The following is a 21,170-nucleotide window of genomic DNA, read 5'->3' as shown; positions in this document are numbered from 1 at the left end:
TTCATTTTAAACAGCTCAATGACAGATTAGGTTTAGAGAACATAGTAGGAAAAGTGGGAACACTGGACAATGTGATTTCTGTAATACACAAGCGATTATCCAAGAAGAAAGTAAAAGCCTTGCACGGATTATCACTTACATTCATCTATAACTTTTGTTTAGGTGCAGATAATTTTTATAATTTTTACAAAAACAAAACTATACCAACTTGTACCAACAATGATTGAGCAGTTCTATTATCATGTAAAACATGTATTAGTATGGTACTAGTAATGTTATTAGTGTGGTATTAGTATGGTATAAGTAGTGTTATTTGTCACAGACACAGAACATAAAAGACACAAAACTGTCTAAATTGTCCCTAACTACATCAGTCTTTGTTTATGTGACCAAATCAACGACATTGGGTGATCTGGTGAAACTACGTCCATATGTGGACACAAATACTGGGCGTTACCTGCGTTTCTTTTCTGTTCTTCAAAGTACCACTATCGGACATAACATGACCAGGGTTTGTTCTAAATGTTTAAATAAAGAGAAACACCTAAACCAATGATTCTAATAAAAACCAGAGGAAGTGGCAGTCCTCTTTTATAAACAGAAATGAGAACAGTTGGTCTGTTTGTATAAGTACAAATCTGGACACTAGAGGACTCAAACCCCAAACTTTAGTTTTTAAGATCTCGCACTTTTTGTGATAAACTGGAAAGTGTGTGGGGAGTGATCCAGCTAAGGAGACGTTTTCATATTAAAGTGTTCAATGACACGTCCACCAATATTTAATACAGCCGATAAAGTCAACAGCTTGAAATTACAAAAATTTAGTGGTCTGAGTATAATCCGGCATGGCCATATGGGTTCAACTCGTAATCTGTGGATCACGGGTTCGAATCCCGGCCGCACCGAACATGGTCGCCCTTTCAGCTGTGGGAACGTTATAATGTGATGATCAATCCCACTATACGTTGGTAAGAGAGTAGCCCAAGAGTTAGCGGTGGGTGGTGATGACTAGCTGCCATTCCTCTTGTGTTACACTGCAAAATTTGGACGACTAGCGCAATAGCCCTCAAGTAGCTTTGTGCGAAATTCAAAGAAACAAACTGGTATGAGTAAAGAAAATCAAAGAATGATTTTAATAAACCAGTTACACTATATATAAACCAGCTTTATGCATCAAATATTTATGTCATTAACAATAGAGCTTTTCTTACATCATGGACTATCCTTATGTAATCAATTGATTGGATCTTGGTAAGTGAATTATCATTAATAAATTAAATTATAAATCTGCGTGAGATTTTTAACACTTTATTAACATCACATGACACTTACATAGTAAGTTAATTTTGTGTATTAGTTATTACATTGTGTTTTTGGTTTGTTTGTATTGAAATCCGATTTTTAGTGTTTAGAGCCTACAATCTTATCACCGATGAGGTTGACATGAGGTGTTAGTATTATATTTAGGTTTAAACACCAGAAATTGGAAAAATATTAGAAACCGATATGCCTAAAATGTGTAGTTACGTGTGTTTTTATCACCAATAGTAGACATTACAGTGAACTACTTTTAAACTTTATTTTGCAAGTTCAGACCTGTTATATGAAATATTTAGACATGTTACTGTTTATTGTAATTAGGACATGTTTGTTCATCATGATTGGCTAGAAATAACACACGGTACGTTGTTGTTCATTTTGCACACGAATCGTTAACACGATTCAAATAAAAACTTCAACCACAGCAAATTGAGACGGGAATTATAGTTAGAAAGGGAGGTGGTAAGATTTTACAGTTATTAATAATGACAGACGCAGTGTGTAAATGTGGAGGTAGGTTGTTATTTCTTTTATGTTATGGTAGATGTACATCTAAAGTATTTGGTAATGAGGTTGTATTAAGTAGTATTACAGAGAAGTAGTGAGAGCTGAAAGTATATATGGAATTTGATTTGATTAATAAATGTTGTTGATTTTTATATCAGTTTGCTTCAGATAATAAGTTTTTGAAGTGTTTTTAAGTATATGAGGTAAGAGTAATGTAATAATTAACAAATAGGTGAAGTTTATTTAAAGGTATTTATTATATAGCAACGGTTATCAATTTTAATATGAAAGTTTGGATATAAATAGGCTTTTTAAGTGTTTTCTATAACCCCTTTTTCACAGTTAACTCGGTCACTTACAATGAGGGTGGCCCTGATATATCTATTTGAAACACTAGCAATAATATTTTATTGTAACTTAAATTACACTTAACAATTAGTTTTGACTGAACACTAAAACATAATTAGAAAACTTTTAAACGACACTTTCAACTTCCCAAAATATTTATTAATGTTTTATTTATTACATGAAACGCATTTCAAACCTTAATTTTTTGTAAGAAGTGCAGAATATAAGGCTGTAATAATTATTTGGCGAGTTCAGGATAATATCTATTTAATATACTGCATATTAACACCTGTTTTTACATATGTATTACTATTAAACGTTTCATTTAAATGACCTACTTTTAGTACTAGAACTAAAAGAAATGAAACGTTCGTACACTTCTCAAGCCACACTTGTCATTCTTTTCCTTGAAGATCAAATCTGCACGTGTATCAAAGAGTGCACGTGTGGCAAGGAAGACTGATGTAAATGCACCACGTGCAACAAAAAACTTGAAACTGAAAGAAGTTGCAAGTGTAAAGGTAGGAAAGGTTTCTCAGATATTCTGACAGTTATTTGTATCATTTACCTGACTAGCAAAAGTTATTCATATTACAATACTTATGGTTTATAATCTTTTTAATGTTCTGTTGGGTTTTTAATTTCTTTGTTTTTTAAATGTTGCGACTAGTTTTACCTCTAAAAATGGTAAACCCCCCTTACCTTGTGTACGTCCACTAAATGTTTATTCTACTCGACAAGAACAAACCAATTTCAATTCTCGGAGCTATCGGTTACTAACTGCTACCGATGTTAAAATAAACTAACTCTCTATTTAAAACTATTAAATAACGGTAACAACAATGTAAAATTTCAACCAATCATTGCAACAACAATAATAGAGGAACACTCTTTAAAATAAGCCAACCATGCGTCCCAGTTTGAGGGTCTGTCCCGATGTCCGGTCAGTTTACTAATTTGACACAATTTTCTCGGGTATTCCGATATTTGATCAAAAGGCATATCCTCCAAAAAAGAACGAATGTAAAATGTTAATCCGCATACAGACCTGACTTGTTTTTCACAAAAGTTTTACTTAATGTCTAGAGAAAGCAATAGTGCTGGAACATGGAAATTGTCAAACGTATTATACAAAATGCAGATAACTTGTACGGTACATGTTGAAGTAATGGCCGCTGCAGAAGTGGTGAATGTTACCATATGGAAAGCTTTCTTTTCTTGAAGTGTTTTTTGCTCCGTAATGTCTTTTACTACAGTATTTATGTTACACACGTTGAATTATTTTCTTTTTAATTTATAAATTATCTTCCTGACGTCCGAAGCTACTAAAATAAAGCTCCTTCAACAATGAATTTTATAAGAAAAAACCAAATGTATTAAAACGTTATTGCAAGGAAAACAAATGTAGGTGTTTGCAGTGTTTATCTTGGTTCTTTATTTCACATGATTGTCTCTCGGACAAAAACTGCTAAACATGTAGCTAGTCTGAGTCGCAACCCAAGGTTCACGAGTTAATGTGTTCTTTAGAAACAAAACTACCTAAACAGACTGCTTCTTTGGTAACTATTAAACCTCTGGTTAACAGTGCTATCCATAACATCAGCTTTAACACAGATGCCTGCTCTTCCAAATTTATTCAGTTTATTTGAACCAAACATTCATTCTCTCAAACTGAGAACGAGGATTATTTTGAATGCAATCCTTTCTCCTTCACAAGAGAAATTAATCAGATTTAATGTAGGTTTAATTCTTTTCACTTACAGTGGATGCTTCAACCCGGTGAGATGCCAATTATACGTGTCATGATGCAATATTCCTTCCCAGAGGAAAAGTGATGGCAAGTCTTCTATACTGCCAGTCGATTGCTTGAGTGACATCAGTAATATTGACAAATAGCGTGGTGTCCACTTTAAATCAAACCGACATGATTCGTCAAACGTTTTTGTTATTGTGGTGACAACTACGTTCGAAGCTTTGGAGGTGTAAACATCCACCATTTTTGCTTTCAATTCCTGTAGACAGGCGACCTCAGGTCCCCCTTTAAGCCAATTGGCTGGTCCACTAAGGCTACGGTCAACTTAGTACCAGTGTTGGATATCCTCGACAGGTGTTATGGACACTTTATATGATGCTGGTGTTTGGATATAGTGCTTACGAAACTGGCGTTGTTAAAATGACCTTATTTAACATGTAGTGTCCTCTCGTAGGGCTCCATAGTGGGTGGGGTAAGTGGGCACCAAAATTTTTTTTTTTATCGTAGATCTTCCAAATACCATCTTTAAAGAAAGTGGTGGAAAACAGTACACAGGTAAACGACCACGTCTTGAAGTTTCTGAGCAGCAATCTTCAACATCTGTACCACCTGTTGTACCTCATTTTCTTATCCTACATTCTCTTTCAGACAAACTATTAAGGTAAGTCTCCCTTTTATATCCAAAACGACTGAAGAGACACGCTCGCTCTCAAGTCAGTAAAATAAGCCTTCGATCTAGTGACATATTAGTGAAAACATGCACAACACAGTGAACTCCTTTTGCATTCAAAGGCATTTGAGGGTTTACCTATTGAGGTTACACCTCGTGGTACATTGAATTCATAACGAGAAGTTATAGTTGAGAAGAGTTTGAAGAACATCCCAGAGTCAGATTCTCGCTGGTTTCTCCACTCGAGGAGTTTCAGTAGTGAGGTGAATCTCCACTCGCAAAGATGGAATTATGATGCTCACCAATATTCTCTTACTGATATTTACATCACCACGTTCACCTGGCGCCATAAAGGCAGGCTATCTTAATTGTGAAGTACGGCCATACATTCCAAACCCTCAAATGTTTCCAGTGTTTAAGGTTCAGTCATTCAAAGACGTCGTGTCGTGAATGTTCCCTAACATGGGCTCGTTGTGTTGCCAGGACTCGTGATGCCTATGAGCATGAAACGGATCCTCATTGCCTCAGTTGCAATGGTTCTCACTCGTCTTACTTTCGTTGTTGCTTTAAATGGTTAGAATAGATGCAACGTTTAAAACGATTCCTAACATTACTTATCCTGAGGCTCAAAATTTCCTGTCCATCACCTCCTCTCGGACGTATGCTGCTGCACTTCGTTCCACAACTATAGTGGGAGTGCAGACAGATCTGTCTCCAAAAGAATCGTTCTGAACAAAAAAAAATAACCTCTTGACCTCTATGGTTAAAAGTTGAATTAACTTCAACACCCTTAACATGCATTCCAAACCCCAAGATCCACATCTTTTAGTTCTGGGTACAGGTATTCCCTAGGATGCATCTTCCCCTTAAGATATAAAGTAATCATTCGCTCACGTCATGAATCATTAAAATCTCCTTCCAACAGAAAAACCTAGTCGATCCAGGGCAGGATCCATAGAGGTCTACATACCTCCCTCGAATAAGGATAGTAAGGAAACAAACGTGGTCATAAACAGAAGGGTTCTCCACCTAATTCGCCTACCCGTCATTAAAAATGGCCACCTTGATACAATGGAACTGTATCTTTACGTTCTAATCTGAATTACATCAAAACACTAAGTGCTTCCTACCATCCTGTTTGTCTCCTTACAGGAAACATTTCTTAATCCTGCCGCCGTTAGTCACCTTTCGGCAATTTTCTTTAGATAAAAAACAGCCTGTGTGATGTACGAATGCATGGAGGGATGGCACTATGTATTGAACAATGTTTCCTTAGTTCATAACATCACTATGTTCTCTCTACCTGTCGCCTGAAGAGACCTAGGATCAATCATACCTTTATGCTATCATTGAAGAGCTCCTGTCTCCCTTTTAATCCCAGACTGTAATGGACAGCATCGGCTCTGGGGAAGTACTGATATTAATAAGAGTGCTCTCTGACTGCAACCTTTCTCTTTCAATCCTAATTTTATTTTCCTGCACCTAATCAGTCCTTTACTACTATAGATCTTTCAATTTGCTTCCATTCATTACTTTCTCACTTCTCGTTGAGTGTTTACAATAACCAAGGAAGCAGAAACTATTTACCTATAATTTTGAGAGAATAACTGGTCGATGCCCTGCGTGCCCAAGTGGAAGCTGGATCATGCCTTCTTGCACTGCTCTCACAACTTGATCGATGCTGCCATCGTCTGTAGGCCATCAATTGACGAATGTGTGGCAGCAGTAAATGGCTGTATTATACAAGCAGCTGCTAAATTTATTCCTAAAACCTAGACACATTTTCACTATATTCTCTTCCGTGGTGGAATCCTGGCTATCGCGTGACACGAATGGCTCAAAAAAACGAGCCTGAGATATTTTCCATAGATATCCTACTCTCGAACCATATCGCTTTCCAGTAGGCCCGTGCACTTACCCAGTGGGTAAGAAGTCAATGCTAGAAAGAGTATTGGATTCAGTTCATAACTGGCATATCTTATACCACCAGTTCCAGTGTCAAGAGACAATCAGTAGATTATTGAACAATATCCCTCTCGATCTTGCTCTCTAACTGAGTAGCTGTTACCCGGAGCATCGCCAATACTCTAGGTGAAAGCTTTTGCTGGATATCTAGCACTCCTGCTTCTTTCACCTTCTTGGCCATCAAGAATCGGGAAGAGCGATCACCTCTTTCCTATCGAGCTGATTGTCTTTGACTACAATCGTCCCTCTTGCACTGGTGGAACTCAAACTGGCAGTATATCGTTTGGACTTGATATACACTAACATGCTGCACCATTTATCTCCTACTTCTCTTGGTATTCTTCTGATTGTTTTTAACTTGATCTGGCAGTAGAATGTTATGCATATCGCCAGGCTATTGTCCTACCTCCCTCGAAGACTGGGAAGGAAACCATGATTCCTTGAATCCAGTTACTTGAATCCAAACGTCCAGTTACTTTGACGAATTGTCTCTGAAACCTTTATAGGGGGGTTATTGTTCGTCTTTAGTGGTTCCTCGAATCAATCTACCTCCTCACCCACTGAGTTCCAACAAGAGTGCTCCACCATGGACCACATGATTAGACTTAAAAATCAGAGAAGTATTTGTCAAATAACAATATCAGTGTCACACTTCAATATAAAGATTGAGGCCGTCACTAAACTCTTGTTGCTAACAGCCTCTGTCTATGATTTTCACATCTCCTATCACTCTTCAAACATGAGGTCGATTGAGGGCAGCCTGTATTGGACGACAGCGAACGGCTTTAACTTTCTCTCTAAAACCGTTTGCATGCACGTTTGCTCCAATCAACGTTAGTTATCTATTTGAAGATGTTCAAGCTGAATCCCTCTGAGGAATCAAAATCTGAAACAAAAGGAATAGGTTGTGAATAAAATGGGAAGAACTTCCAACAATTACGACGCACTTGTTAAGAATATGTTCCGTGACAATGAATAGCACTTGATCTCAATATTTAATGAATAAATCTACAGTTAAAGGACCGTTGGATTATAAACTCATTGGTTTCTTCGGTTGCACGAGTTCTTTGGATAAAAATAAACTAAGGTGTCTTTAAAACGTTCATTCAAGTAAATGACTTAAATGGTCACAAGTGTTAAATGCAAACTTACACCATTGTTATTTCGCCAATTTGTGTTTCCTACTCCCTCTAGAAATAACTACCAGGAATATCTTTGAATTGTATAGATCTAAATATTCATATGTAGCTTCTTAACTGTTTAACGATACTGCTTAAATGGCCTTTGATACCATTTCGTACTTAAACCTAGTGTTAATAAAGTAGCTTGAATTCATAACTTGTTAAATGCTCATTAGTTACCCCTGACTGTAATAACTTTTTATATGAAACTACAATCCATGAAACTAGATAGTTTAGATAATATTTGATAACATCACCAGCCCAAAGTACCTGGGGCTGCAACAGGTAATCTTAATATCGAGGTAGTTTTTATGTGATACTAAATTTGACACAAATGACACTCAGTTTGAAGTTGTTTACATAGGTGAAAAATATGTCAGTTGATTTTAGTAAATCCAACTATACACATAAAATTACCATATTTCATGTGCCTTTAACCAAATGTAACTGTTATTTACCCATAGTTATTCAGATAGCTTATGTTTGAACAATAATAATCCTCTCACTTTTGCCGGGTTTCTCCACTCCCACTGACTTCCTAATTTACCACTGAAATAAACTGATTTTGGAGGTTTAATGCTAAATTTGTCTCCTTTATCTAAATGATGTGTTTTAGAACATGAAGGTTAAACCTGTTGTCTAACATCTTAATTTAAAAATAATGGAAACTTTTCATTAGCAATTTTAACAGTTCGTTTGCAGTTGTAACCCCACTAAAACGTCTTCACCTCCTATTAAAAGAATATTTCTTATCTTAATGAGTTGTATTTAAGTGTCGTAACAAAACTACATGATATACACTTCATTATGAGAGTTAATGTTCTGTGCATTACAAAGATTGAACTGTGTTCATTCTTTGACTTATCGTGAACCACAAAGTAACGTTCCTGACATAATTAACTGTTAATGTCAACTTCAATCTATCATAACACCTAATCAATTTGTGCCACATTTCTTTCAAGATCCTTCATGCACGTGTATCGAGAAGTGCACATGTGGTAAAGAAGACGGTTGTAAGTGCACCAGGTGCAGCAAAAAAGCAGAAACTGCGGGTCCATGTAAGTGTACAGGTAAGTAGAATCTTACTAGTTCGTTCATAGTGTTTAATTCTTTAATTTGTTACTAAAGGTTTTTGTCCCTTGTTTAAATTTCAATTTGTATTTTACATGTAATCTTTTTTCTCCTTCTAGAAGGAGAAGCCTGCAGTTGTGCGTCATGTACTTGCAGTAAGACAGAATGAAATTCCCTGCACGTGTTGGTCTGGTTCCTGTTTAATGAATTTTATTAGATTGTTTACATTGTTACATTTTTGTTTATCGTTTTTTCAAAATTAATAAAGTAAGCTTTATATTCCGTTGCATTTATTAACCTGAAATCACTTACCTGCAACTTCACAAACATTCATTGTACCTCTTCACACTTGACTATTGTAGTTAAACCGTAACTGTATTAAATGACTTTCCTTTAGATCCATGAGCTACTAATCAAAATTCAAATGTGACTGAATCGTTCTAGTAATCCAACATATATATTACTGCAGTAGCAAGGACTTTCATCCTCCTTGGAAATGTCTACAGGATTAGTGGTATTTAACGTTTGGTTAGAACAACAATCGTTAGTTAGTAAAGATAAAGGGTTTTCTAATGCGTACGAAAGAAATGACCTTAAATCCACCTCCAATTAAATCTTTCTAAAGCTACATCCTACAGTTTATGATCTCGCCGGCTGCTTCAAAACATGAATACAACACAAATACTTCCTATAATTCTTAAGCCTAATATAGGCTTAACATATATAAACATAGCATGAACTTATACCGAACATAAAATACTATTTGTTATGTTTAACATTCACAGCAACGGAATTTAACTACATTTTAACTGTTTCAACGAGTGTATTGTTTTCATATGGATAATAAGATGTGGCTGTATTTACTACAGAACAAAATCTCCTTAAAAAATGTGGCTGGCTTAGGAGACCAGATAACTTGTAACAGCGAACAACAACGTGAGTTTTCAAACCTAACCTCTGAGTAATAAAAATACAAAATACATTAAATAGAAGTTAAATGAAACGTTAATGTACGTTTTAAAACTTTGTTCATTATCTGTTCTTGTAATGTGGTAATATATATATAAAATTAAGAAATCGTAAAGGTTATTTCGAAACAAATACTAGTTTTGATGTTCCTACTATATTGTGTAATTAGTTTAATAAATGTCTTGCTTGTTAAACCTAAAGCTACCGATTGGACATTTGTTGAACCGACAACAATTTCAGACGGCAATATTGTCTTTGTATCTTTCAAGGGAGATTTCGAACCATGTAACTTTATTCATCCATATGTTTCTTAAACGTTCCTTTACTACACTTCGGATTATTTGTTCATGAGTTTATGCCGTTTTCTATTTGCACTGTTTACTTCATTTTCCCACAATGTATCTTTGTGTGAATAATAATTTCTTACAATTCACGAAGGAGAACACATTACTTTGTTCAGCTTCTGAGGTCACCTGTCTGTGGGTTGAACTTCAACAATAATATTTCCATGTCTTAACTTTCAGTTACTCTGTACATGAACAATACATGAACAACACTATTTTTATTTGTACAATATTACTTTTCCCATATTTTGTTATTTCTTGAAAGTAAGTGAAATCGAGAATTTCCAAAGGGATGGTATTAATACTTAAGGTTAACTTGATGATTACCAAGGAAGGTCGAAACTTTTGTGCTCTGCTTATCAATAAATGGTAATAGTAGCTGTTGTAAAATGTTTTTATTTGAAGGATGTTTCTTTAAGAATTAGACGATCGTGTTTGTAATTATTATTACAACACTTACCATTTAAAAATGAATGTATCGTATGTGGGTGGATCTTTAAGAATTGTGTATAATAAAGCTGACCTAGGATTAATTCGTCTTCAATCTGGTTACACCAAATTGATTACAACATTAGTTTATTGTGTGGAGAATGACTTCATAAAATAATGTAATAAATCAAATACTTCATGCACGTTCTGAGGGGTTGGTCAATAATGAATAGATTAAGTCTGTAGCTGCAGTCTGTTCTTATTCTGTTTACATACCCTGAAAAAACAAACTTGTTTCTTTGCAGAAAGGTTGTCTTTCTTGAAGTGATTCAAAGTTCTTTCTTAACCGAGCTCATCACTGTCGGGCGTCCACCTCCGAGAGACTATATCATTCAAATTAGAAACCATATGCAGGTCTAGTAAGCTCATAAAAGTAATTACATTAACAAAATAATTAAGATATATAAAATTCAGTGTTGACAAAAAATAAACGGGTTAAGTATCTTTGTTTAAAGTTAACCAATGGGATACTTGTGTTCCCAACCCGGGTAGCGCACCTCTGGTTTCAGTATTATAAACCTTCATATTTCAAATGGGGCGGGTCGTTAGAAATAAATTTACGTTGTTAAATAGTAGATAAGTTACATAAACTGTTCATAATTTTCAGTGATCAAGCAACTACCTACTTTATTTCCATCTTACATTGTTGTTAAGATCGGATCTACACCACGCAAAGAAACTCGATTTTTAGTGCTACAAACTTAACGTTGTAAGTTTTTTTTTGTGTAACACGTTACTTTATTTAGAAACTAGGCTTCAGATTAAATCATTAAATATTTGACGTAACAAGATAAATGCCATACATGTTTAAGGTATAAAGAGGATATCGTATATAAATATATCCCAGTTGTATTACTTTGTACATCTCGTAACATCTGAATTTTTAATCGTTCGCATTCCTAACCTACATCATATAACTACAGGTTTATTACTGGTGATATAAGAAAGTTGTAATCAGTCATTTAAATATAAATGACTGCTTAAAAATAAAATCAAACATCGTACATAGGAAGTAGTGTTACTCTATTTACTATAGTATTTCATTCTTCTGAATATACATGAAAAATAAGTCAAACAACAAACATTTCACATAATTTTAATGAAAAGTTTACCAACATTATCCGGTCTTTTAAAACATTTTGTAAATTAATGATTTACTGATGTGAATTCTTAGTTTTGTTTTCTTATATACGTAACCATTAGCTTTATAATAATTCCTGTGTGGATATGTGTTGATTGTATTTGTGTATATAATCGTAATGTTAAGTTATTACAGGTATGTGTCTGTGTATATAGAGAAGTGACCATCTGTCACTCCACATCACATATACGTACCGCAATGATATTCAAGTAAATGGTTAGTGTGCCTATATGTATGTTTGGAGAAGGACCATATGTCACGCCACATTACATGTATTATATTCGTGTTAACGGTTTAACGGTTATTATATCTATATTTCTGTACAGAGAAGGACAGTATGTCGCATCACATACATTATAAAGTTGTGGTATTGACAGTACTAGAGTAGCTACCACTTTAAGGTTGTAGATATTGACAGTACTGTGAGAGGCAATGAAATACAACACACCGAAACAATGTGATACAAACTAGAAAACAGATACTTTATCACAAGGAAGGTGATAGTCGACATACCTGTAACAATGTGGTGCAAACTAGAAAGCAGCTACTCTATCACAAGAAAGGCGACAGTGGACGTCCCTGTAACAATGCAATACAAACTAGAAAACAGATACTTTATCACAAGGAAGGTGACAGTGGAAATCCCTGACGGACATCCTGATCCGTTAAGTATAAATTCATTAAAACCCATACCTCTCCGAAACATATCACATTCATAGATATTCGTATATCTTTGGTTTTATCACAAAGAGAAATATCCCGGCAATTTTGTTGAACACTTCTACTCCGTACTAAACACATTCGAGAGCTAAGAACAAGATAAGGCATAACAGTACAGAAACGTGTACACCGAACATTAGACACAATTTTTGCATCTACATGAACGAGTGATATGGGACATCACGAACAAACAATTGCTGAGTGGGTGGGATCCTTAAAAATTAATGTGAATAACACATCATGTGTAACAGGCAGTATGGACGTCAGTGTCACAGTCATTAAAGTAACAAAAGGAATTCTAATTACTAATGTGCCACACGTGAGAATAGAATTTCATTAGGAAACCATCCGGCTCCCAGACACTTATCAAGTGATATGGACTGGATAGCTACCCAACATTCACCGAAGGTAATGGGTTTTATCAGATCCTTAAATATTGAAAAATCGAGGACTGTTCAAGGTCATATTAAATCCATATGTCCGAATACATTTGGCTAGAGTAGGCAAAACCCCTGTCGTGGATGTCAGCAATGTCCATGGACAGCTGACCGTCTTCTCTAAACAAATTTGTTTGTTTGAAGCCTATCTATTGCTCTATTAACTTACCTGAGAAAAAGCAAAGCTATTAAAGTCTCTTTGCTTTGTAGGATAAGGCAGCGGGTTCGATAATGCTGAATGCCTGGTTGATTTAGTAAGGTTTGGTTTGGTTTTTGGAAGAATTTCGCATAAAGCTACTCGAGGGCTATCTGTGCTAGCCGTCCCTAATTAAGACTAGAGGGAAGGTAGCTAGTCATCACCACCCAAAGGGACAGGGGAACTAGGGAAGTTGATAACTTCACCCTCGACTCCATTATCCCACACAACATCTGTCAATACTACAGGTATGGACTCTGTAGAAAAAGGAGTCTTGTTTTTATTACTACACCGAATAATAGAAACACTTGGTTAACAAAATAAGTACACACACCTGTTCGTTCTTACGTCTAACTTTTAGAAATCGCATCATCTGCAAGTCTTCATATACATAAACCCAGTTATAAACCCAGTCAAAATATGGGCATCAAGCTTCTTTTGAATCCTCTTCTCATCTTCAGGGAAAGAAGTCATTCTGTATTTCAGAAAACAACCCAGTAGTGGCAGAACCAGCTGCCAATCTATGTATTCTAGGACCACTTGGAAATGGGTTTCTTCGAGGGGCTTTAGAATTTGTAACTGCACAAGAAGAAATAGTATTCACCAAATTATCTCTCTCTTGACCAGGAATAACAGGAGAATTATCGAAAAACAGATTAGAAGAACCCAAAGATAACCACAAAAGATTCAGGACTGATGTCTTGCTATCTATATATATAAGTGTACTGTGTAAATCGTCAGTAATACAGTCAAGCTTACTAATCTCTAATTTGTATGAATCATTACTAATGTTTAAAGACACGAGGGCACGTGACCTTCAGTAAGATGATTTTTATCATTGTCTTCATCATACACATCGAATCTGATAACACCACAAGACACAATGGACGTAATGCCATTCCTGTCTTGGGCAAAAAACTGTGATAAAGTGCTGACATTCGTTGTGTTTATGTCTGAATAGCAAATAAACTACATGATGTTTGCTCTCACTTACAAATATATCAGAAAGTTGTGGATCATCTGTTAAGACTTCAGATAGTAAAGAGACTGATCAACGTTCAGTTGTTTCACTAATTATGTTCTTTTTTACGAGAAGTTACTTGGAATGTATTGTAATTACTGTTGAAACTAAAGTTTTTACTCTCGGAAACTTCTGAAGAAATTATTACATTCTTGGAGTTCACTGGTTTTATCGAGTCAGGTTGTGGATATAGTTCATTCGTTTTATTCGGTACGCAAGGTTGGTAGCAGAAGATAGTTTGTATTTTAGTAGATAAAAGGATGTTGCTGAAATTCATTGTTTCTATGTTGATTGTGTAGGTTCCAGTTTTAAATCTGGGTACTTCCATTGTTGTTTGAGGGTGAAGGTCTCGACGAATTTGCTGGAACTGTAATTTGTGAATTTCTATCATCTTCTGGACATTGCTCATCTTTCGGTGACTGAAGTAGAGTTGAAGTGAATGATGTTCCCGTCTTCTTCTTTGTTTTAAGTGTTATGTAGTTTCAAGTTGTGACCACATGAATAATTGCATAGTTTGAATAGCTTCTGTGTTGGCAGTATATATTCCAGTTTTGATTATGGCTACTTCCATTCTTTATTTAGTGTAAAGTTTATTGACAGTTTAAATTGTGAATTTCTATCTTCTGGACATTGCCTATCTTTCTGTGATTGATGAAGAGTGAAGTGGATGATGTTCCCATCTTCTTCTCCTTTCTTTTTATTACTTTGTTTTGAATACCATGAAGCTTCAGGTTGTGACGTTTCAAGTTGCTCTTGTGACTGCTTGAATAATTGCAGTGTGCACAAATGAAATCGTTGTGACCGTTGTGGACACTCAAATGTCGTTGTAAAAGTGCCTTTCTACTGAATTACTGATAACAAAGTCACTACCTGTACCCATCACCATGTACAGACTTGGTGTGTGAACGAAAGGTAGCTTTATTGGAGATATGGGAACCGCAACATTCAAGTGATTTTATGGATATCACGAGCATGGAATCGAAATGTCGTTTAATGTTGTTTTTTGTATTAGAACGATAAGGGCAGAGCATGTAATGACTTTGTCGTTGTATCTTGTTTACATCCTCCACTACATGTAATATTTTGCCATATGACTGTTCAGATGAAGTGGTGGCATAGTGGTTTACGTTCTGACTGTTCATGGTATATAAAAATATATAGAAACATATTTCTTCCAATAGAGAAACACTTAATTGTTTCTAATACGTCCGTCTTCAAATGAATATTTTAATTTTTCTTCTACCACCAGAACAGTAATTATGAAATTAAGCCTACAACAACTATGTAAAATTTTCATTTAATATATTTCTTTTCTCAATACATAGAAGGCGCAAGTATTACTCAGCAATGAACAACTAATTGTCAGTAAACTCAATACTCAGCAATGAACAACTAATTGTCAGTAAACTCAACTGAGAAATTGTATAATGATTCTAAAATGGAAAAATCTGGACTGGCCTTTAGAATTAGGTTAACATTATTTACTCAACTTCAAAAGATACATTGTGATCAAAATAAGAGCCGAGTACAAACCTGAAACATTTCATTTCGATAATGATTGGCTTCGAAATAAACGAAACCTTCACTTAAAAGATGTAAAGAGTTAGTTTTAACGTTTGTGTTGACCCAAAGCTATAAAATTAGTTATATGGAACATATCTATAGTGGGGATCAGAAATTATTATGTATGAAGAGTATTGATGAATCTATGAAGGGAACATACGAGAAAGACATGGCCACAAAGAGATGGCTATTTGTAATACGTATCTTCACGAGAAGTAAACTAACAAATATAATCTATGAAGTAGAAATGTTGTATTTTCTTGTCGTGTCGTGTGAAATAGACAATAGTTACTCTTATTCAAAACTTCGAAGCAAAGATTTGATCAGACAATGAAAGCAATACAGTTGAGAGTCTAATAATTAGATATATATAATGAAACACTTGTTTGATGGTTATGTTGTAGACTTCGTTCCACCATAGTTAAACATTTTACGATATCCAATATTTTTAGTGATAATTAAGTTATCTATACATTAATCATTGTTTTTGATGTCTCCTGATTATTCTTCTATTATATTGTTTGATAATTATGAGGAACTAGAACATGCTTTAAATCTAGGCCCTTGGTGATTGAAAAGGGTATAATCTAATAGAAACCAATATATTAATTTAGATACCAGAAATGTCTATTTATATACAAAGGTTGCTAAACACCTAGGTATAGTGTGAAGAAATAATACTTAGTAAATCAAAGAACAAAAATGTGTTTCCTTGAGTCAACTGAGTTTGACTGTAAAGAAAGCTATTATGTGTGGATAGAAAAGCATATTAATTAAAGTATGTTAAAACTGTAGGATAGTCACCTTGACTCAAGTCCAGCTCCATCAGTGACATCATCTTTAACTAATAACTTCAGTGGCGTACTGACAGAATCTTCTAGAACGCTAACAACTACGTCAACAGGTACATCAACTTCTCAAGCTCCACCAAAGCAAACATGTCCTCCAACATCTTCTTCTTCTTTCAAAACGAGGGTTAGGCCAGATAAGGATTCATCAAGTTCAAAGAAAGTACCAGTAGCTTTGTCATCATCATCATTGGAACAAACCTCAACCATGAAGAAAGCTGGGAACCCACTTACTTTAAGTGGATCTGAACTGAAGACATCAAACAGTTTGGCAGCAAGATTTACTTCTGTGAAAAAAGTAAGGTTTGATTGTTTAGATTTTTTTACAATTTTAAAATCAGTGTGCATGTAATTTTTGCTGTTTAATGTCTTCCAGTATGCTGAGTAATAATAGAATTTCCAGTTCTGGTGCCCAGTCAGATGGCTTTATGTGTGATGTGAAACCTAGCATTAATTATGAATAAAAATATTATTAACAACAGTGCAAATAAAGAAAATATAGTAGCACCTTGGTAGACATGTTTAGTTGCTGAGAGATGGTGGAAATGAAAAATTGTATACAAGATGGACATTAATCATATTTAATGAGTACCGACTTTTACAGACCTCTTGATCTGGTGAACCAATTGGTGCTGAATCTGTTGACACAGTACCTACTTTTACAGACCTTTTGATCTAGTGAACTAGTTGGTGTCGTATCTATTTACTCAATATCAACTTTTACAGACCCCTTGGTATGGTGAACCAGTTGGTGATTTGTCTGTTTACACAGAACCTACTTTTACAGACCCCTTGGTATGGTAACCAGATTGTGCTGTTTCTGTTGACACAGTACCTACTTTTACAGACCCCTATTCTGGTGAACCAGTTTGTGCTGTGTCTGTTTACTTAGTACCTACTTTTACAGACCCCTTATTCTGGTGAACCAGTTTGTGCTGTGTCTATTTACTCAGTAGCAACTTTACAAACCCCTTGATCTGGTGAAGGAGTTGATGCTGTGTCTGTTTACTCAGTACCCACTTTTACAGACCACTTAATTTAATGAACCAGTTTGTGCTGTTTGCTCACACACTAAAATATTACATGAGTCATGTGGTGCTTTTTCCTTTCATATGTATGCTAACAAAACACAACTGATACACTCTGTGGTGTTTACAAATGCTACATTAAGCACAAACAGGAGAATTCTCTAGGTAGGGAGTTCTGTGTTTGTTTATAATGCAAGTACTATGAAAACTGTTTTCATTAGGCAGGCATTTCTAGTATTGTATAATCCAATACAATGTTTGTTAATAATTGTAATCTGTTTTTTTTACACATACTATTGCAACCAAAATAATGTACATGGCACAGTTGGTGCTTAGACTGCTATGGACACATGCATATATGACTGACATAAGACACTTTAAAGTGTTCATTTGTCAGCTTAATACAAACAAATAATTAATATCAGACTTAATATTAGTTTCATTTTCTTCTGGATTTAATTTTGTGTGAAATCTACAATTGTTAATAGAAATTTTATCTCGGTGAAATGACTGAATTCATCTGATCTTGGTATAGTTTTAATACATTTTTAGGAATATACATCTGGACTAAAGTTTGATATTGTTTATTTTAATATGTAGGAAGTAGCGAGTTCTCCTGAGCCTACTTGATGTGTAAGCCATCTTGGGTGTTGACATTGCTGTAGGAAACCACGACTACACTTCAGAACATGAAGTTCTTTAAGCTTCACTATTGTTCTTACGTGATGTTTAGAAAATATCTGACTTTTACTTTCAGAAAGACATATATGTACAGCTATTTTTATGTAACAAGTGTCCTAGTGTGTACATATAAATTGATTTCTGGGTCAGATTTCTATCTTTTAAGTTCTCTGTTGATGCAAATTTATCAAAAGAAAGTATCTTCATACTATAAAATAGACATTTTTTACATGAATGTTTAGAAGTACAAAAACAAGATGTGTGGGAATTCATAAATTGTAGATAAATAATCATTTTGTTTGAAGGAAAAATCTCATTTTTTAACTTATTTAAAATGTGAGAAGTAAACAAATGTATAAGATGTTTATAGTGTTCAAATTAGTACATGTTTCAATGTTTTGAGACCCAAACAAAGAATCATGTGTATGTATATATATATTTAAGAATAAAAGTTTCAAAATGTTGGTTTAGAATTAGTTAACTTTTCCATTATCACCTTATAAAGTGAGTGTTTTGTAACTAGAAGTTTTTGGTTTTATATCCAGTGAATTAGAAAACAAAATATGTTCCTTAAATAACATTAGTTGTTAGTAGTCAAAGGTTAGGTTCGAAATGATGCAAATAACCCATGTGTAACAGATGAAACACTAACAGTTATTGTTGGTCTTGTATTTTGGAAATAAACCAAGTTCAGTGTTACTACAATAATCACTGTGGTACTAACCAGATGTATAATATCCTGTAGGTAACAGGTTTTGTTAAAACATACCTTGTTTGGGAGTCTTATATAAAGATAGTGAAAATACTCAGTGTGCTGTTATCACTTGGCCAACAGACCTGTTTCATTCTGCAGTGTTACTGTTTGTCTGAGAGACGTGTTTCATTCTGTAGTGTTACTGTTTGTCTGAGAGACCTGTTTCATTCTGTAGTGTTACTGTTTGTCTGAGAGACCTGTTTCATTCTGTAGTGTTACTGTTTGTCTGAGAGACCTGTTTCAATGTGTAGTGTTACTGCTTGTCTGAGGGACATGTTTCATTGTGTAGTGTTACTGTTTGCCTGAGAGACCTGTTTCATTGTGTAGTGTTACTGTTTGTCTGAGGGACCTGTTTCATTGTGTAGTGTTACTGTTTGTCTGAGGGACCTGTTTCAATGTGTAGTGTTACTGCTTGTCTGAGGGACATGTTTCATTGTGTAGTGTTACTGCTTGTCTGAGGGACATGTTTCATTGTGTAGTGTTACTGTTTGTCTGAGGGACATGTTTCATTCTGTAGTGTTACTGTTTGTCTGAGAGACATGTTTCATTCTGTAGTGTTACTGTTTGTCTGAGAGACATGTTTCAATGTGTAGTGTTACTGCTTGTCTGAGGGACATGTTTCATTGTGTAGTGTTACTGTTTGTCTGAGAGACATGTTTCATTGTGTAGTGTTACTGTTTGTCTGAGAGACCTGTTTCATTGTGTAGTGTTACTGTTTGTCTGAGAGACCTGTTTCATTCTGTAGTGTTACTGTTTGTCTGAGAGACCTGTTTCATTCTGTAGTGTTACTGTTTGTCTGAGAGACCTGTTTCATTCTGTAGTGTTACTGTTTGTCTGAGAGACATGTTTCATTGTGCAGTGTTACTGTTTGTCTGAGAGACATGTTTCATTGTGCAGTGTTACTGTTTGTCTGAGAGACATGTTTCATTGTGTAGTGTTACTGTTTGTCTGAGAGACATGTTTCATTGTGTAGTGTTACTGTGAATGAAATATTCCAGTATCAGCTTCGTTTTCACATTATTTAATAAAACAAAACACAAAACTTTACGAAGAGTGACATACTGACTAATGACATACTGAATGTCTTTAAGTTTCATCAGGCTGACTGAAATGGAAATGTTTATAACAAATGAACTGTATATTGTTGATCCATGTAATTAAAAAGAAGGAACAATGTCTTGGTTGAAAAGTAAGTCGCTTTATGTTTGTCAACGAGTGGTCACTACATATTTCATTAGGCTAGTGAATATATACTCAAAGTTGAACACGTACTACCGACAGATGTGATAAACAACCATAGTCTCCTTGTTTTTAACATTATTACGAGAAGCTAGTTTCAGAGATTAAGTTTTATATACTGCAGGGTTTGCGAATATCAAAGTATGAAGTCAATGGTATTTTTATGAAACTTGGCTGAAAAACTTACACTCTAGTGGAATAATAAGTGTACTTAAGCAAATTATGTTTCTGAAGTAACTGTGAAAAAAAAAAATTTGTTTGCTCTCGTTCTGGTACCAAGCCCATGTTTCTCACTGCAGTGGCAAAAGTGTGACGTAATCGAATGTTACGTCAACAAACTGACGTTTTCGGATACTACTGGTCTAGTAGCAGTTCCAAAGTAACGGAAGAGATCTCTGCGGTTTTTTCAGAGCTGACGTTTGTAGATACGTGCAAGTATGCAAATACAGAATTGATTTATATGTATTAAGTTATTACTTTCATCTCTTGAAGAAGTAGACTGTTTGATGAAGTTAATTACTATATAAATATTCTGTTTACAAACATGTAATCATTTCTAAGAGAAAGAACGTTTACAATCGGTAAATATATAAGTTCCTGAATTTAAAGATAGAAAGTTTTCAAATGGTCGCCAAATTACAGCATGTGAGACTCGGAGAATTTCAGAAAATGTGATAAAATTTTATTTCGGATTTCCAATTACAAATCCAACTACTTCTGATAATACGACTATTAAATCCGAATAGTGGTATTGACCGTCACGTTATAAGGCCCCCACGGCTGAAAGGGCGAGCATGTTTGGTGCGACGGGGATGCGAACATGCGAGTCTCACGGCTTAACCGACCTGGCCATGCCGGGCCTCACGCAAAGCTACTCGAGGGACATCTGCGCTAGCCGTCCCTAATTTAGCAGTGTAAGACAAGA

At 35.1% G+C, this 21,170-nt stretch overlaps 2 protein-coding genes across 2 annotated transcripts in view; both read left to right on the top strand.

The window, feature by feature from the left end:
- Positions 1–9,094, top strand: part of LOC143237447 (uncharacterized) — a 184,049-nt gene extending 174,955 nt beyond the window's left edge. Inside the window, exon 4 of the mRNA XM_076476703.1 lies at positions 8,935–9,094. Within this exon, the coding sequence (XP_076332818.1) occupies positions 8,935–8,984 (50 nt within the window). The 3' untranslated portion in view covers positions 8,985–9,094. The remainder of the gene's footprint in view (positions 1–8,934) is intronic.
- A 1,771-nt stretch (positions 9,095–10,865) lies between these two features.
- LOC143240643 (uncharacterized) lies at positions 10,866–18,667 on the top strand. The gene is made up of 3 exons (XM_076483401.1): positions 10,866–10,971; positions 16,491–16,841; positions 18,172–18,667. The coding sequence occupies exons 1-3, from the start codon at positions 10,966–10,968 to the stop codon at positions 18,199–18,201; spliced, it is 387 nt and encodes a 128-aa protein (XP_076339516.1). The 5' UTR covers positions 10,866–10,965; the 3' UTR covers positions 18,202–18,667.
- The last annotated feature ends 2,503 nt before the right edge of the window (positions 18,668–21,170 follow it).

The sequence above is a fragment of the Tachypleus tridentatus genome, chromosome 13 (assembly GCF_004210375.1).
Source record: "Tachypleus tridentatus isolate NWPU-2018 chromosome 13, ASM421037v1, whole genome shotgun sequence".
Taxonomy (NCBI): domain Eukaryota; kingdom Metazoa; phylum Arthropoda; class Merostomata; order Xiphosura; family Limulidae; genus Tachypleus; species Tachypleus tridentatus.
The sequence above is the reverse complement of the archived record's forward strand: the minus strand, read 5'-3'. Positions and strand labels throughout refer to the sequence as shown.

Bases quoted from the DNA above. Each gene is read 5' to 3' on its own strand.
- LOC143240643 (XM_076483401.1), top strand. The intron at 16,842-18,171 runs GTAAGGTTTGAT...TTTAATATGTAG, and splicing joins GATTTACTTCTGTGAAAAAA to GAAGTAGCGAGTTCTCCTGA.